Source organism: Micropterus salmoides, unplaced genomic scaffold, assembly GCF_014851395.1.
Source record: "Micropterus salmoides isolate LMB-PRFRI ecotype aquatic unplaced genomic scaffold, ASM1485139v1 Ms_hic_scaffold_17, whole genome shotgun sequence".
Lineage (NCBI taxonomy): Eukaryota > Metazoa > Chordata > Actinopteri > Centrarchiformes > Centrarchidae > Micropterus > Micropterus salmoides.
This window is the reverse complement of record NW_024040817.1, coordinates 24,704,937-24,722,494: the sequence shown is the minus strand read 5'-3', so window position 1 is coordinate 24,722,494 and position 17,558 is coordinate 24,704,937. Positions and strand designations below refer to the sequence as shown.

The 17,558-nt window shown below is 40.2% G+C and overlaps 1 protein-coding gene across 1 annotated transcript; it reads right to left on the bottom strand.

The window, feature by feature from the left end:
• Positions 1 to 6,038: 6,038 nt before the first annotated feature.
• Positions 6,039 to 15,850, bottom strand: LOC119908142 (sodium-dependent neutral amino acid transporter B(0)AT1-like). The gene is made up of 12 exons (XM_038725894.1): positions 15,314 to 15,850; positions 14,377 to 14,517; positions 13,525 to 13,662; positions 13,188 to 13,369; positions 12,955 to 13,065; positions 12,139 to 12,251; positions 11,909 to 12,037; positions 11,673 to 11,829; positions 11,350 to 11,554; positions 11,084 to 11,243; positions 6,885 to 7,047; positions 6,039 to 6,679 (listed from the first exon to the last, which is right to left on the bottom strand). Exons 1-12 carry the CDS (start codon positions 15,510 to 15,512, stop codon positions 6,470 to 6,472), a joined length of 1,908 nt encoding a protein of 635 aa, XP_038581822.1. The 5' UTR covers positions 15,513 to 15,850; the 3' UTR covers positions 6,039 to 6,469.
• Positions 15,851 to 17,558: the final 1,708 nt, after the last annotated feature.

Sequence of the window (17,558 nt, the reverse complement as noted above, 5' to 3'; positions counted from 1 at the left end):
TGTGAGCATGCAAGCTTACAGCAGCGCTCCGCAGCGTCCACAAAACACAACGTTAGAGGTCTGTAATGTTATTATGAGATGTGTGAAAATATTTTTGGTTCATTTTGAAACTTAACAAATTAGACTGTGGTCTCGTTAATTAATGGGAAACACAGGTGTATTACGTTGCAAGTCGACAGAGGTGAAACAAATGCTGCTGATGGCTTAGTGCAAAAATGTTTGTTTTGCCATGAGACAAATTTCTTATACAAGTGACCTAGTGACCTGGTAAAACGATTCCAGAGGGTTGGTTTTTTCCATTTAGAATTCATTGCTTCATATACTATATGGACACATGCTGTTTTCCCATCTCATCACTGCTTTGTGAGTATGCTGACAAGTTACTGGATCAGTTCAATCTGTTTTTAAAGAATGTGTAAATTTAAAAACAGTTTCTTAAAGTAATCAATAAAAGTCTGTACCTTGGTTTACAATGGGCTTTAATTATTATGTACTTTGCTGTTTACCATAAGCAATTGAATATAATATCTGTGGCAACCAACTGTAATGCCTTATGTATTGTACCATATTGTTTTACTTACTTTTTTTAATGAAGTTCTGGCAAACACAGCTACCAGTAATTTACTGTAAAGTTGAACTTATTGCAATAAATTCCGTAAACAGGTTTACAAGATGTGTTTTTTTCATAGTAATTTGCTGTAAACAAAGTTACAGTTATCAACTTTAGAATTTACAGTTGCCAAAAAAGCATACCGTAATGTGTTAAACATTGTCACTGTATTTTTTTACGGTGAAGTTCTGGCAACCACAGCTGCCAGTAATTTACTGTTAAGTTGAACATTTTAGCATAAATACCCTAAACAGATTTACTATATATGGGTTTTTTTCATAGTAATTTAACATAAACAACGTTACAGTTGTCTACTGTAATATTTATGGTTGCCAAAATGCATACCGTAATGTCTTATACATTGTCACTGTATTTTTTACGGTGAAGTTCTGGCAACCACAGCTGACAGTAATTTACCGTAAACAAACAACAGTTATGAACTGTAATATTTACAGTTGCCAAAAAAGCATACTGTAATGTATTATACATTGTCACTGTATTTTTTACGGTGAAGTTCTGGCAACAGCACACAGCTGCTGGCATTTTACCGTAAAAACAACAGAATTTTTTTTACAGTGCAGGAGGCGCCTCTACGGTGTTTCCTGGAAGCTCAAGCCTCTAAAAATGGAGATCCAAAATGGAAGGACTGGTCCATTGAGTCCTCCATTCAAATGGATATCACAAACATAGTGAAATTCTAGACTGGGAGAGTCCCGGACCATGACATAGATCTGTATCTAAGCAGATTTTGTGAAATCTTGCATTCATATAAACCAGTGGACAAGTTTGGTATATGGTATAGTGTTCGCAGATATAAAGTAAAGATGCGTAAAGATGCAAACGGACACACATCACAATTCCCCAACTCCATCTCCCTTGGCCCTTACAACGGGAGAATAATCTACTCCGGTCAATCCATCAGCTGCCTCATATGTCATTCCACCGACCATCAGGTAAAGCAGTGCCCCTCCGTAAAGTGCTGGAAATGTACCTCCGGGGATAACCCAACCCCACGTTATCCCCCACGTTATCCTGGGGTTGGGTTCTTTCACACCCTCCTTTTTTTTTGCGTGTGATAGGGGGTGGTGTGGCTCTTTCTTTCTATAAAGGAGCACCTGCCCCCAGATTTCCCACACGGGTAGCCAATCACCTCTAAGGGGGCATGACCATACGCAGCTCCAATCTCTCTCTCTCTCACACACACACACACGTAACCCCGGTGACACTCCCCCCGACCAATGGGTTCTAGTCCCGAGAACCCCTTGCCTTTCACTCATCTCTATATCTAGCTGGGGGCTGTCCCTTGCTAGCCCTTTGTGAGCAACGGGGTACTACCTCGGGGTTAGCTGGTGCTACAGTACCTCCCGGAATAACCCAACCCCACGTTATCCCCCACGTTATCCTGGGGTTGGGTTCTTTCACACCCTCCTTTTTTTTTGCGTGTGATAGGGGGTGGTGTGGCTCTTTCTGCACCCATATATATCACACAGATCTCTAATCAAGTGGGACTCAAAATTTGCACCTTGATCTGAGTGAATAGTCTCTGGGCAACCAAAAGGCTGTATCACAAATGGTCCCACAGGGCCCGGGCTGTCGACAGTGCAGTCTGGTCGGGGGTAGCAATGGCCCACGCATACTTAGTGAACAAGTCTGTTGCAACCAGCACTTGTTGGTACCGTTCAGTTGGGAAGTTCACTGCCAAAAAGTCTGTGGCCAGGATATGCATCGGGACCAGTGGGGCCTTACCTTCAGGCCGAGTCTTGCGAAGTACACACTAAATAAAACAGGAACCTTACCTCTTTCTGAAAGAGATGACACTTCTCAGGGCGAAGTTTCAAGCCATAGCACTCGAGAGACTGAAACACAGCTTCCAAGTGACTAAAGTGGGTGGCAAAATCTGCCGAGAAGATGATCACATTGTCAAGACAAACGCTGACTCTGATAACTGGCCACCTAGACACCGCTGCATCAACCTTTGGATTGTAGCTGGAGCATTACACAGGCCAAAAAGGCATTCTCTCAAACTGGAATAACCCGAGAGGTGTGGTAAATGCAGTTTTTTCCTTGTCTGTTTCTTCTACTTCAACCTGCCAATAACCACTCGCCAGATCTAATGCGGAATACCACTCAGCTTTGGTCAAGCTAGTTAGGGAGTCTTCGACACGTGGCAGGGGGAAAGCATCTTTGTGTGTTATGCTGTTGAGTTTACGATAATCTACACAAAACCACCAGGCACCACACTTCTTTTGAACCAACACTATAGGTGCTGCCCACAGACTACAACTCTCTCTGATGACTCCCTTCTCCAACATCCTTTTGCAGCAAACTGCGCACTTCCCTATACAATGTAGGGGGTACTGTCCTAAATCTCTCCCTAATGGGGGCTGCATCACCTGTTGGAATGTGATGTTTGATATTATCTGTGCGGCCATAATCCTCATCATTTGCCGAAAACACATGCTGCCACTTACCTAGAAATTGTTGAAGCTGCTGCTGCTGTCCTTCACTCAGCTGATCACTATGGGGTATCCCGGCCACAATCCTGTGCTGACCCCTGGCGGGTGCAATATCGCTTGATGTGCCCTACTTCTCCGCAGTGATTACAGAGGGGACGGCCATCTTTGCTCCACTGAAATCTGGGATAACTTACAGGGGGTCTCATCACCTGCCTCGGCTGTGCCAGACTACCGGAATAAGCCCTGGGCCGGTGAGGATTTTCAGAGACACTCAGTCTAGCATTCAAGGTCCTCATCTCTTCTAGCAGTGTTTTTGTATTATCAGCTAATTGTTCTCTGACCTCCTTAAGGATCTCTTCTTTGAGTTCCTGTTTCCAGTCTTTTACCTTTGCTGAGGTGTCCAACACCGGCCGCTCAACGTGACAGACAGGTACTGACCAACGTTCCTCTTGGTCCTCCTCCAGGGCCGGTGCCTCGCCTTTGACAGCATCAAAAGAAAGTTTGGGATAATTTCTGACCTGACGCCGTAAATCTTGTCGAATACGCCTCGCTTGTAATCCGATGACAAACTGGTCCCGGAGGATGAGGTCCCCATGCCTCAAGCTGTCGTCTCTCTGCCGCAGTCGAGGATCTCAGCGACTGGTCCGGTCCCTGCTTGCAATTAAAAAACTGAGCTCTCAGTGCAGCCACTGGAGTCACATCTCCATACAACCCATTCAGGTAAGTAAATATCTTCCCAGGTGTGTTTCTATCAGCCTGCTCCAAGGTCAATACTTCCCTCCTTGCAATCCCATCTAAAAACCCCAACACATAGTCTGCTTTCTGTAAGTCATTTAGTGGCTGGAAGTTCAACATCATCTCTATCTGGGGCCTCCACTCCCCCAACTTAACACTAGAGCCCTCCCCGCTAAATCTCTGCAGCCATGGCATCCACATTACAAAAGGCATTGTGGGGACTTGGGGCCCTGCGGCCGGTCCCGGTACTGGTTCGTCACCAAGCATGTTGAACGGTAGCAGCTAGCTCAACCCAAGCAGATCCTGCCGACAACGCCAAGTGTGACCGCCGCCGCGCGGCTGTTCGCTCGCGGGTCGGCTAGTTAAAAGAAACAATTAAAACTTAATTTGGGTAAGGTTCTTCTGGGGAACGGGCAGCACCGAAACAACATGAGGCTCAGACCAGTACAGTTTATAAAACCAATGCCAGTGTCTATTAAAAAATAGAAAACAATGAAGCACAAAAATAATTCATAATAAAAACTCTCTCTCACACACACACACACACGTCACCCCGGTGACAAGTGCTGCTTTTTAAAAGCAGAGAATACGGAGGTTTAGCTGCCGTAGATCTGGGTATCCGCCTCACGATAGCTTTTGTAAAAAATGTTTCCACAGCCATCTCCAGGAACGCTCTCTGGCTGGGTGATCCTGTCAAATGGCATAACAGATGAGGCAGGGCCAGACAGGGTCCCTACTACAACTTAATTTACTGGAATTTTATTGCACAACACCAGCACTTACAGATAGACTGGGTGGGTTTTAGCAGCAAACATATTTTCATAAAAATTAACGATTTTAAATATGGGGGTTTTATTCATTACGCGGTTGGCGATGGGGTCTCTGAAGTTACTTTCAGAGAGCCTTCGGGATGCCTGGTGGCTCATGTCAGTCAGTAGACTCCCAGTAAGAGCGGTGGTGTCCTGGTGTTGCTTTGTTAAAACAAAAGAATGTCCAATGAGACATTGTGAGGAGGACAAGACACAGCAGTACCTCCTGATGGACTGCTATAGAACTCAGGAGGTCTGGAACATTTTAGATGGTCTTGGCCTCTCTTTCATACGTAATTATAGATCTGTTACATATGGACTTCTTGAAGAAATCATGCCCACAAAGAAAAAAGAACTATTTTAACTGGTCAGCATCGTTTGCCAAAAACTTTGGAAAACTAGATGCGCCATGAGTATACACCAGACTATCATAGACAGCGACATGGTCGTGAGGCAGATTCTGACCGAACTCCGCAGAAGGAGAACTTTGGACAAGACACAGTCTCTCCCCTGGAGCTCACTGGATTTACGAGGGAAAGAGCCCCCCCGAGCAGCGACACTGAGCACTTTAGCACCTGGCACTTTCTACTGTTGGGTAAGCACTTTATTAATGTATAGGTTGTGTTTTAATCATTTTGTGTTTGGTTGAATAATTGTGTGTGATATGTAGACTATTTAGATGTGTATTTTTGGAATTGCTCTGTACTCTGTCATGTTTGAAAATAAATAAAGATCCTTAAAAAAAAAAAAATTAAAAGCAGGCCAATCCTTGTCATACAGAGGTGACAAGCTATTGGACTGAAAAGTTTTTTTATTTTGAAAGGTCTATTCAAAATCACCATATGTCAGTGTGAAGACAGGAAATTAAACTGGCGATAAAATGGCTCCATAAAAAAGTTTAACCTTGTGATATTCCACATGATTTATTTTAATAGCATATATAATTTAAATATTAACCACTTAATTTTGCAACTGGTGAGAGGATTATTAACAGGTCACAACTTTTCAGCTTATGGCAGTATAAGTGCAGTACTATATGTAATATACACAAAACATAAAATCTTTACAATAGCCCCCCCAATATCACAGAAAACAAAATTGGACTAAAAAGCACTGATGCCATAAATGTATTTCACTTCTTGCATTAAAACTCAAGACATACTCACAGTCCTATGTTTAAAGGTTTAACAAGAAATAGCTCCTCCACTGAATACTATTTACAAAATATTAAAAATCCTATTCTGTATACTAGACACATGCATGTAGTAAACTTGCAATAATAAGAGAATACACATATTTGTGCATGGCATAAAGAGTGGAAACAGAAGGAAGCAGTTAGCCTGGCTTAACCTGGCTCTTTGTTTTTTGTACAGATTAAAGAAATATTATTATATCATTATTATTATTATTATTATAAAAACAGATATTACGTGTTAGCTGGTAGGTGGATTTTGTTACCTTTAAACATAGCTAGCAGCTAACCGCTGGCTGTAGCTTCATATTGAGAGCACAGACTTTAGAGTACTATCAATCTTCTCATCAAACGCTCCACAAGAAAGCAAATAAGAGCATTTCCCAAAATTGTCTTTGATAGAACATACTCTTAAATGTAAAAAATAATGACACAGCAGCCAACTAATATTACAATAGTCCAAAAAGCAATAACAATTACCCTCTCACCGAAACAGCATTATTTCACAGAAAATATTTCCTTTTTTTTTTCAACTTTTTTACAGATAAAAATCAGTAGTCACCTGTGTGGTCACTGTACAGGGCATGATGAACGAATAAGTCATGTCATAATATACAAACAACAATAAAAAAGCCCGCATTCATTAACTATTTAAAGAAAACGCTATCTAAAACTTCATTTTGTCATTCATTTGGATTTTGGCAGAGATAGTGTCCACTGTATTGTCACTGTAGTCCTTCTGCTTGCAGCATTTACTGTGAATGAATTTGAAGAGGGCGAACAGTGGGATGGATAAACTGGGAACTCCAGCCAGGATGAAGATGATGACATAGATCCAGGGAGGGAATGGACGGGCTTCGAGGGTGGGGAAGCTCTCCTACGACCAATCAGGGAAAATGTTACAATGTTACAGCACACAATGCGGCAGATGGTTTGTTTTATAACCATCATCAATGATAAGAAAAAGCATTCAGTGGTGAATTTGTCGTAGTCAATTTTTACCACCATCAAAAATAGAAAAAATTAAGAAATCTCATCTACAAAGGTCATAATGCTTAAACAATTGGGATTAGCACACTTACCGCATTCTGGTCCCAGACCAAATAGGTGAGACTCTTGGTGATTTGGGTTACAAAGTAGAAAACCAAGATGACAACCATAATGAGTGGACTAACCACCCTCCATGTCACCTGCCAGAAAATATTGGGCTTGTGGCCGATCATAAATTCAATGTCCTTGTTAAACCTGTTTGGAAGCAGTAAGAGTGAGACATAATGTCAGCTGAGTGCCTATGAAAAGAGCCATAAAAGATGACCTTGTACTTTTATTAGACACAGTGAATGATGCAGCATGTGTGTGTTCTGCTCTGCCCTGGCCTTCAAGGAAATGCAATTCCACTCTGTTACTTTAGTCTGCAAACTAACCTTGTGTCCTAACATATAAACGGGGGAAAGAGAAAGAGTCTACAGCCACGCTAGCAGCTTTCTGACTGTATAATCGTGCTTTTACCTAAATGCTAATGTCAGCATGCTAATATGCTCTCATTGACAATGCTAACATAATGTGACCAGATTTATAAAATGAAAACCGGGGGCATTTCCAGTTCTACGGTCATTGTGTCATTAAAATATTCACTGTTATTATCTATGAAATAAAAAAAGGGGACCATTGCGGTTTCACATATTTTGACCATGGTAACTAGGCTGACTGATAAAATTGGGTACTACCAGCCTATTCAATCCTCCAAAGTTGGTCATTTGTTTTCCAGGTTAAATATTTTGATGACCACAAAAACCTCAGCTGCAATTTCCTCTGCTGTTTCTCCTTTCAATTCATCAAAATCAAGCAGTTTTGTCTCAACAGTAATAATTTAATATCTGACTACTATTGGCAGCAGCTTTACATGTCGGTTTTTCCCCAGTCTCTCATTTGATATTTGCTTGCTCCTCCGGAAGTCATTCTTGTCATGTGGGCCATCTCAAAGCTCATATTTCTGTTTCAAGGATCAAGCAGCTAGACAGGATCTCTTAAGAGCCATGAGCAGCCTTCATTAGCCGACATGCCCCCTTACTGGATGTCAGTTATTGATTAGAAGCTGCAGCTTTGTGGACTCATCAGATACATCGCAACATCACTGGACTTTTCACTGGAGTGCTGATTAAACTTAAGTGTATCACTCAAGTTTTATACTTGATTTGATTCAACATCTACTTAAAAATGTATTCATTGTAGGTCTGAACAATAAAAGGACCACAAACAACAATCTTCATTTATTAGAATTATTGGTAACACTTTCTATGAAGTTCATAGAAGTTTCATTGATATAATGACTTATGCATACATTTATATCACGATATAATGCGCCCATAAGACATTATAACAATTGCTATAATCACTTACAAAGATGCATTAGGCGCTATAGCAAAGTTCATAACGTATTATGACCTTTTGATTTAATGTTTTATAACTAATAGTAATACCAGTTTATGTCAATGTGCACCAAGACTCTCCGACCATGTTCCAAAGTACATTATAACCATCGACTCTGCCTGGTTATAAATACACTTCAGTCCATTTAGACCGTTTAGAATTAGAGATATAAAATGTAATAATGTTATATAGCATGTCTTTGTTTGTTTTAAGTAAAGTGTTAAAATATCTATCCCTGTATAATATATTACAGGTGGATATAATACCATATGACAAATTATAAGACCTTATAACACGTAATTGTTTGCTTTACGTAAGGTGAAATACATTTTGCGCAGGATTTTAACACTTTACTTAAAGCAAACAAAGACATGCTATATAACTTTAAACATTACTATAAGCTATTATTCCATTTTATGTCTCTAATTCTAAATTATGACTGAAGTGTATTTATAACGAGGCAGAGTCGGTGGTTATAATGTACTATGGAACATGGTCGGAGATTCTTGGCGCACATTGATTGATAAAGTGGTATTACTATTAGTTATAAAACATTAAATCAAAAGGTCATAATACGTTAATAAAACTTTGCTATAGCGCCTAATGCATGTTTGTAAGTGATTATAGCAATTGTTATATTGTCTTATGGACGCATTATATCCTTATAAATGTATGCATAAGTCATTATTACGATGACCTTCATAGAAAGTGTTACTGAATTATTTTTCATTTTATGATTTGTTATTTCTCCCATTACCTTTTTTTGTGGAGACAATTAAAGTCAGAGAGAGTCAGAGTCTGTCTGTCAGGAATTATCAGCTTCACGTGATTGAATGGACTTGTTGAAAAGGTGTTTCTTGCTAAGCATTGGGTTTGATATGAGTTATATCATTTAAATTTTCCTGAAACATTTAACCTAATAAATAACTTTTGAGGTTCAAAAGACACCATGACCATATCAGAGTTCATCACATCAGAGATCTTCAATAACAAAATCCACAATGTTTTGGCTAAAACTAGCATGAGCAAGTAGTTCGTAGAAGAAGAATAGTGATATGCTGCCTGGTCGGGAATCTTAATATGGCGAGGGCATGACCAGCCCTAATCTGCCTCTGACATTTCTCATTCAGTCCTCACTGAAAGAACATTAAGTTTTTGCTGTTCTGCTGTCTTCGGCAAATTAGCTTGAATTTGTTAAGCTGTAATCCTTTCTTCTAAATGCAGTCAATTTGTTCACAGTAGCCTATAGCTAGTAACCTATGTAGTAAACTGTGGAGGGTGAGAAGAAACATTTACATTAAGTAAAACATTTGTTATGTTTATAACCACCAGCACCTGTCTGGTTCATTTGACTAAACCTGTTCCATTTGGTGTTGTTATGTTGAGTCAAGGCTATGTTGAGGGCTATTGTTGATTGGACTGCTAGCTGCGTCTTCTTCATTTGCTAAAGTAGTTGGCGCATCTCAGTGTCTTACAATTTCACTGGACCAGCTATGTGGGATCCTACACCACCTCTTCAACCTAAGCCTGAGCCAGGAGAAAGTTCCTGTGTTTTGGAAGGCATTCTGCCTCGTTCCGGTACCAAATAATTCCTCTCCATCTGCCCTCAACGATTATAGACCAGCTGTATTAACATCCCACATGATGAAAGTCCCGGAGAGACTGTACTTGGGTCATCTTAGACCTCAGGTGACCACCTCCCTAAACCCACTGTGGTTTGCCTACTGCCCGAGGTGGGTGTCGAGGATGCCATCATCTACATGGTCCAGCGAGCCCACTCTCACTTAGACAAGGCTGGTATCATGTTCTTTGATTTCTCTATTGGTTTTAACGCAATCCAGCCTATACTACTCTGGGAGACGCCCTAAAAGACGCAGGTAGATACCTCCACAACCTCCTAGTTAATTGACTATCTGACAGATAGACCACAGTTTGTGCGACTGAGGTGATGTGTGTCTGAATAGGTGGTTAGCAGCACAGGAAGCACCACAGTGGACTGCAGTACAACTCTGAGTCCAGATGACTCTTTTTTGGGGGGGGTTCAGGGGAGGACCAGAACTAATTTCCACACCATTTATCCATGGAGAAGAGGTGGGGGTGGTGGAGGCTTGACAACAGATTGGACTGGACTGGACACTGAGGCTGTCTACAGGAAGGGACAGCGCAGACTCTACTTCTTGAGCAAGCTTAGGTCCTTTACTGTGTGCTGCAAGATGTTGCACATTTTACCATTCTGTACAGTTTTCCTTTCAGCCATCTGTTGGGGCAGCAGCCTTAGAGCCAGTGACACAAAGAAGCCCTGGAGCCTCTAGAGTTGTTGCAAAACTGCTCAAAATGATGGACTGCACCTTGCATCCTCTGCTCAAACTACTAGTTGACAATAAAGTCTCTTCATTCGGAGACTCCTTCAGATCCACAGTAAATAGGACTGCTACAGGAAGTCATTCCTTCCGACTGCAATTAAATATACAATGACTCCCCACTGGGCTGGGAAAGGAGAGCTTTTTCTGATTTACAGTCACAGTGCACATTCTACACTCGTTGTCGTCATTATTTTATGTAAACCGCTGCTCCTGCTCCTTCAGGGATGGACAAAGTATCTGTCTATCTGTCTGTCTGTCTGTTTTTAACGCAGAGTTAAAAATGGGTAAATTTTGTGGACACAGATGCAATGGAAAACGGGGATGTCTGGTCACGCTGTGCTAACATGTTATTTAGCAGGTATAATGTTGTGTACCATATTAGTTTAGCATGTTTACATTTGCTAATTAGCACTACACACAAAGCTGCTTGCGTGGCAAAAAAGCAATTACCTTGGAAACTTAATAATCTGGATCCTGGATGGACTCACCTATCTATGCCATAGATGTAGATTACAGAGATCATTTCACAAAATCCAATGATCAGAAGGGGAATAGAGCCAGCAAAGTTGTCAAAAAGAGCTAGCCAGTAGTTTCCAGAGCGCAGGGAAAATATGAGCCCCAAACCCAAAGAGATTAAGCAAGTAATGCCTGGAAAAACAATATAAAAAAGCGTTACTCTCATTTGTCTAGATCAATTATACTAAACCTGACATGAAAATATATTTTATGTTTAATATGAAATTTAGAAAATTACCACAGAAAACTTCTTTGGGCCAAGTTCGGGGCAACAGTTTGAGGTCCTGCAAAGGAACCACCACTCCCTCAATGTTGCCAAACATAGTCGAGAGGCCGAGGCAGAAGAGCATGACAAAGAAAAGGACAGCCCAGAGGGGAGAAATAGGCATCTTGATGATTGCTTCTGTGAACACGATGAAGGCCAGACCTGTTCCCTCGACTCCCTAAATGGATTAAACACCAGTTGTTTCAGCCATTGACCCACTTGTCAGAGAGACTAATACTAGCTAAATTGTTATCAATTAATAACAATGGTAAAATATTCAAATGGTATCTACTGACCTGACTGAGTAAAACCTGCATGTCACAGGTCTGTAGTTGCAATTCTTGTATGATATCTGGATTTGTTTGGTTGAGGTGGGTCAGAACTTCATTATAGTTGCTTTCTGTGATGTTGTTTTCAGGATAGTTGAAGGCGTTCATCAGCTTCAAGATGTTGCTGCAAAAAAAGCAGAGACATTTTGATATCATGGAATCCCAAATACTTATTATTTTTTTTTGGACAATTTGAAACTCACTCTCCCGTGCAGTCATCAAATTTTTGTGTGGCCCTAAAGCCAATGATGGAGTAGATAACCGTTGCAGAGTATACTGAGGTGCAGCCATTGATGATAGCAATGAGAACAGCATCCTGCTCACAGTTGTTGCTACAAAGAAATTGTTATCTTGTGAGGAAAACTGTTCAAAAGATGGTGCATTGTAATACATTAAATAACACACATTGTAATCAGTTTAGGCAGTTACTCACTGAATAGAGTTGTAACTGGAGAAAGAGATGAGACCTCCAAAAGCCAAGGAGAAGGAGTAGAAAACTTGAGCACCTGCATCCAACCAGGTTGTTGGATTCATTAACTCATTGACCTAAAAGAGAATATAAAAAGTAGAATTTTAATGTACATAGGTCTGATCTTCCAGGACACACAACAGAACGAGACGAGGAGTTAATCGTTAATTTACACACACTGAATATTACCCATTTGATTTCTCAATGTCTGAAATGGTCGGATCATTAGTGAAAATCTATCATAGTTTCATTCAGAATTTGTTGGCAGTGTTTAAACTTTCATTATTAGCTTTTATCTATTGTGTGATGAAGATTTACACCTAAATAATTCTTTAATTCATATGCAATTTTCTTTTCTCCCATAGGTCATAAGGTCATAGGTCTTATTTATTTTTTCCAGCATCCTTTGCACTATGCTCCATCACATTGTGTACATGTGTACATGTATACATGTATGTGTATGTGTACCTGTATATCATATCCACCTTCTGATTCTGATTCTGATTCTGTTGTTAGCGTTACTGCAGTAACTGTAGCTTCAGTTGCTAACGTTAGTTACATTACTTGCTGTGCCATTGTTAACCTTATAGCATGGTATTTGTCATGGAATTGGATTTCTCCAGAATTGCATACCCCAACATCAATGGACACATAAGAGTGGCATAGATCTTCTTGTCTATCTCACGGTAAGAAAGAAGTTGTTGCACTATTGCTTTAAACAATTTGCGCTATATTAATTTAACTGACACTTGTTGGTTGATGTGTTTCATCAGTGCTTACATCTGGTGTGAAGAGGTACTTGATTCCTTCTACAGAGCCTTTCAGAGTCAGTCCTCTAATGAGGAAGATAGTGAGGACCAGGTAAGGCAGAGTGGATGTGATGTACACAGCCTGAGAAATGAGAGAATAACAAAATCAGCCAATAGATATACTTGTATATTTGAACACACGTATGCTCTAAAGTAGTCATCCCTCCCACATTAGATTACTCAGATGTAATGTGACTTTCAGACCTTTCCAGTGGTCTCAATGCCCCGGATGCAACAGACATAGAGCAGAGTCCAGGCAGCTACCAGGCAAAGCACAATCCACCACTGCATATCTCCTGAATCATCAATAGCTGTGGAAGTATTCAGAGTCTCTCTGTACCAGAAGTAGTCAACAGTGCTGCTCCGAGCACACTCCTCCACTAGACCTACGTTGGACAGATAAGGCGATCGCAAAAGGCAAACTTAGGATCATAAACAGGATGTCAGGAACCTTGTAAAGAATTGTTACCACAGACCTTACAGCAGATGTGGGTTTATTGGAGCCTATCTGACTGCCATCTTGATATCTTTGAAAGCATACCTGTCTTATTAGCATTGAGAGGACATTGGCTCCAAGGCAGAGGATCCTGAAAGGAGTTGAACAGATACCACATGATCCAAGCCATGATGGTGTTGTAGTACATGCCCACCAAAAATGAAACAAACATGGAAGCAATACCTGTAACAAAATGAAACAATTAGTCTTGGGGTAATACTTTTTTTAAACTAAAAGAGTGAGAGTCCATGGTCATGCTAGCGGCTTTGTCGGGCTGTACATAAATGCTAACTTTACCATGCTTACATGTGCACAATGGCAACACTGACATGCTGATGTAAAGCAGTTGTAATGTTCATAATTTTCACCATTTTAGTTTAGTATGTTAGCATGCTAATATTTGCTAATTAGCACTAAACACAAAGTGCAGCTGATGCTGATGGGAATGCCATTAGTTTTGCAGGTATTTGGTAAAAAAGCAAAGTCTTGGGCAGAGTGAAATTTTGACTACTAGACACACTAGATGAACATTTAAGGTGTCACCAAATGGTACTTATTCATCATGTGGGGGACATGCATGCTGTACAAAAGTTAATGGCAATTCATCCTGTTGTTGAGACATTTCACATAAAACCACAAAAGTGAACTTCATGGTAGCGCTAGAGGAAAAGTAAGTGGATGTCAAAGTCAGTATAAGATTCATCCTCTGGGCATCATGAATGTCTGTAAAATGTTCCATGTGAATCCATCCCATACTTTAGATATTTCATTAGGGACCAAAGTAGTGGACCAACCAACAGAATTACATTATTACTATCCCTGGAGCCATGCTACTAGCATGGCTAAGATGGCTAAAAACCTACACAACCTAATGTACGTGCATTTTTTTTAACCCACCAACTCCCATCAGGTGCGGATTGATTGAGCTCCACACTCCCACACTACCCTTCCTCAGGCGCTGACCGATTGCAAACTCCAGGTGCAGCAGTGGGATTCCCTCCAGGACCACCAGGATAAGGAATGGGATCATAAACGCTCCTAGGAACATTCACATTATAAAAATGAGTTAACAATATGGTCAGTGATTGACTTTAATCAGCACTTAGGTAAATAAAGGTAAATAAAAATTCCAGCAGAGGACTTCATTCGCAAAACTGTTCCCATAAGGATGCCCATAAACTGTAAAAAGCATGGTACATGTTTTATTACCTAGACTTGGTAGTGGTTAAATAGACTTTCACATTTACTTTACATGGCGTCTAAGAAAGAAAGTAAAGAAAAATCAATCAATTGGCAGTTGGTGTTAATAAAAATGTCTGTTTAAGCATATCCTTTTGATTTACTGATTGATTTGAAACTTTTAAGGTCTTTTAAGGCCTTGTTTTTTATTTTCAAGCTTTGTAAAGAGCAAATTATGTCGGGAAAAAATGTGTACTAAGACAGGACTACCACAAATACTGTATCTCTGCAGTCTAGTAACCTCTTACAACACTTTTAACCATACACTAAAGTTCTTGATTTGAATTCCTCATTCTTGAATGAATTAATCCAATCAAATGTGTCAGTTTAAGTGTTATATCTGCAATAATTGGACTTAATTATGGATGTTATGTATAATTTTATTTTAATAGATTTGGTAGACTGACTGAGATTTGGAAAAGTCCTCCTCAGCTACTGAAAACAGACACATTTAGATACTTTGATAATTCACACTGTGAGAGAACAACCAGTGACGTTTGTGTTTCTGTTTCGACATTGCTCATTTTCTGCCAGCTCTTAGTTTTTTATGCCTTTTTGAAAGAATTCAAAGAGAGAACACTCAGTTTCATCCTACCTCCTCCATGGCTTTGACACAGGTAAGGGAACCTCCAGACATTGCCAAGACCCACACAGAAGCCCACACAGGTGAGCAGATACTGGGCTTTGTTGTCCCATTTGGGCCTGTCCCCTGCCTCCTCCTTCTCCATCCTCTCCAAGTCCCCATGAGAAGGGATCCGGTCATCTAGATGTGGGTTTGGTAACTTCAGCTTCATGATGGCTTCTTGTAGACTTTACTGGTCCTTTCTCATCCAATCTGCTCTGTCTCGGTGGACTGTGCCTCTCTGAGTCCTTTACCCTTAATGTGTCTCCTGGGAAGGGGAAATGAGGTTGTTATCAGTAGCTCATTACAGCTGGTGTTGTATTATGTGATCTCAGCAAGTTTGAGCAACCTGCGCAACCTTCTTGATAATGGTTAATGCATCACATGGTGTGCCATCACGAACATCATAGCTTGATGGTATAATGTGATATGATGACGCTTTTATTCAGCATGTCAAACGACTTGTGTTGCTTACTTACTATATCGCTGCTCTTAAAACTTGATTTTACTGATGGCCAACAAGCATATCCGAAGCATTAAAAGGTGGCAATAACTACAGTTTTTGTGTCAGTTTGTTGTTGTTTGTTTGACAGAAGGAAGGAAACATTCTACAGTCAGAGGGAACACCCATCATAGCTTATCTTAACTTTAAAGTTACACCTTCTCCAGTTCTTGAGAAATCAGATTGTTTATTGCACAGGGATGTACAAGCATATAATTTCAATCTGTACAGACCATGTCCTCTCAAAATTGAAATAAAAATTTTGAACCATGCATTGGTTGAGGTTAATGTTTAGCACAATCATGAAAAAGTCACAGACAAAAGGAAGTGATTTTTCTTTTTCACGTTTCATGGTATGTTTTTTTCTGCAGTCTAATTGTTAAGCAATTTAGAGTGCATATAAACCTTATCAGTGTACCTGTCTAATACAATTATTAACCAAAGAATGCTGGTATCTGCATTTACAGAGTGGTGTATATTGACTTGAAATCTATCTGGTCATATCCAGGGTTATATTTAGGACCTGTGTGTGTGAGTCACTACTGTTAACCTTGTAGAGATACGGATCAACCACCAAAACGTAGTGGTTCAGTAGATATGTGGAGCCATGTTTGTCTAACTGAAATCTTTAGCAATTTCTTTACATGAAAATGAAGAGTTATCCTTTGTGATACAAATCTGAGTTTTGCATTATTAACTATAATGAACTATAATGTAATTTTCTAATGTTAAACTCAGATAAAATGTCAAAAAGTCATTGGACTGGATCCAAGCACCTCCATGACACATTATCTAAAGATAACGATATATAAGATAGTTAATCTGGATCGCCCTGGCCTCCAGCGCCACTGTGAGGAATCTCTGGGTTATTTTTGATCCTTTAACTCTCACATTAAGCAAACTTCAAGGACCACCTTTTCTCACCTATGTAATATTGTCTATCATCTAACATCTTGTCTAAAAATTATGCAGAAAAACTAGTCCATACTTTTGTTACTTCTAGGCTGGATTACTGCAATTCCAATGCAGGGTTACTTGTGGTTCCTAGAGTCTCCAAAAGTAGACTTGGAGCAAGAGCTTTCAGCTATCAAGCTCCTCTCCTGTGGAACCAGGTTTCAGTTTGGGTACAGGAGGCAGACACCATCTCCACATTTAAGAGTAGGCTTAAGACTTTCCTCTTTGATAAAGCTTATAGTTAGGGCTGGCTCAGGTCCTGAACCATCCCCTAGTTATGCTGCTATAGGCCTAGACTATCGGGGGATTTCCCACGATGCAGAGTTCCTCTCTCCTCTACTTTCTCTCTGAACCTCATCCCATTAATGCATGTTCATAACTTGACTTCTTCCCTTTCCTGAAGTCTTGTGCTTTGTCGTCCCTCTCCTCTCTACTCCTATCACTTTCTGCAGGTTTTTCTGGCTCTGGAGCTGTGGAGTCTGGATCTGTGGCTGCGAGTTGCGTACTGTCTCCATGTTCTTGCTCGACACCCTTTGCTACAACTGTTCTTTCCAGTCCTATTGTTATTATTATTATTGTCATTCACATTGAAGGTTTGCTATATCAACTTGAAAAGTGATGATATGTCAGTGTTGTATTTAACACTCATTTTCTGCTGCCCAAATAGTGGCCAAAAAAAAGAATTTTTGCAGGTAAGACAAGAACGAATTATAGAACGAAAAAAACCCATCAATTTCACATGTTGTTATTTCCAAGTAATTT

Bases quoted from the DNA above. Each gene is read 5' to 3' on its own strand.
- LOC119908142 (XM_038725894.1), bottom strand. From the start codon at position 15,512: ATGAAGCTGAAGTTACCAAACCCACATCTAGATGACCGGATCCCTTCT. The intron at 13,370-13,524 runs GTATGCTTTCAA...TGTCCAACGTAG, and splicing joins TCTCAATGCTAATAAGACAG to GTCTAGTGGAGGAGTGTGCT. The intron at 12,252-12,954 runs GTAAGCACTGAT...ATTCTCTTTTAG, and splicing joins AGTACCTCTTCACACCAGAT to GTCAATGAGTTAATGAATCC.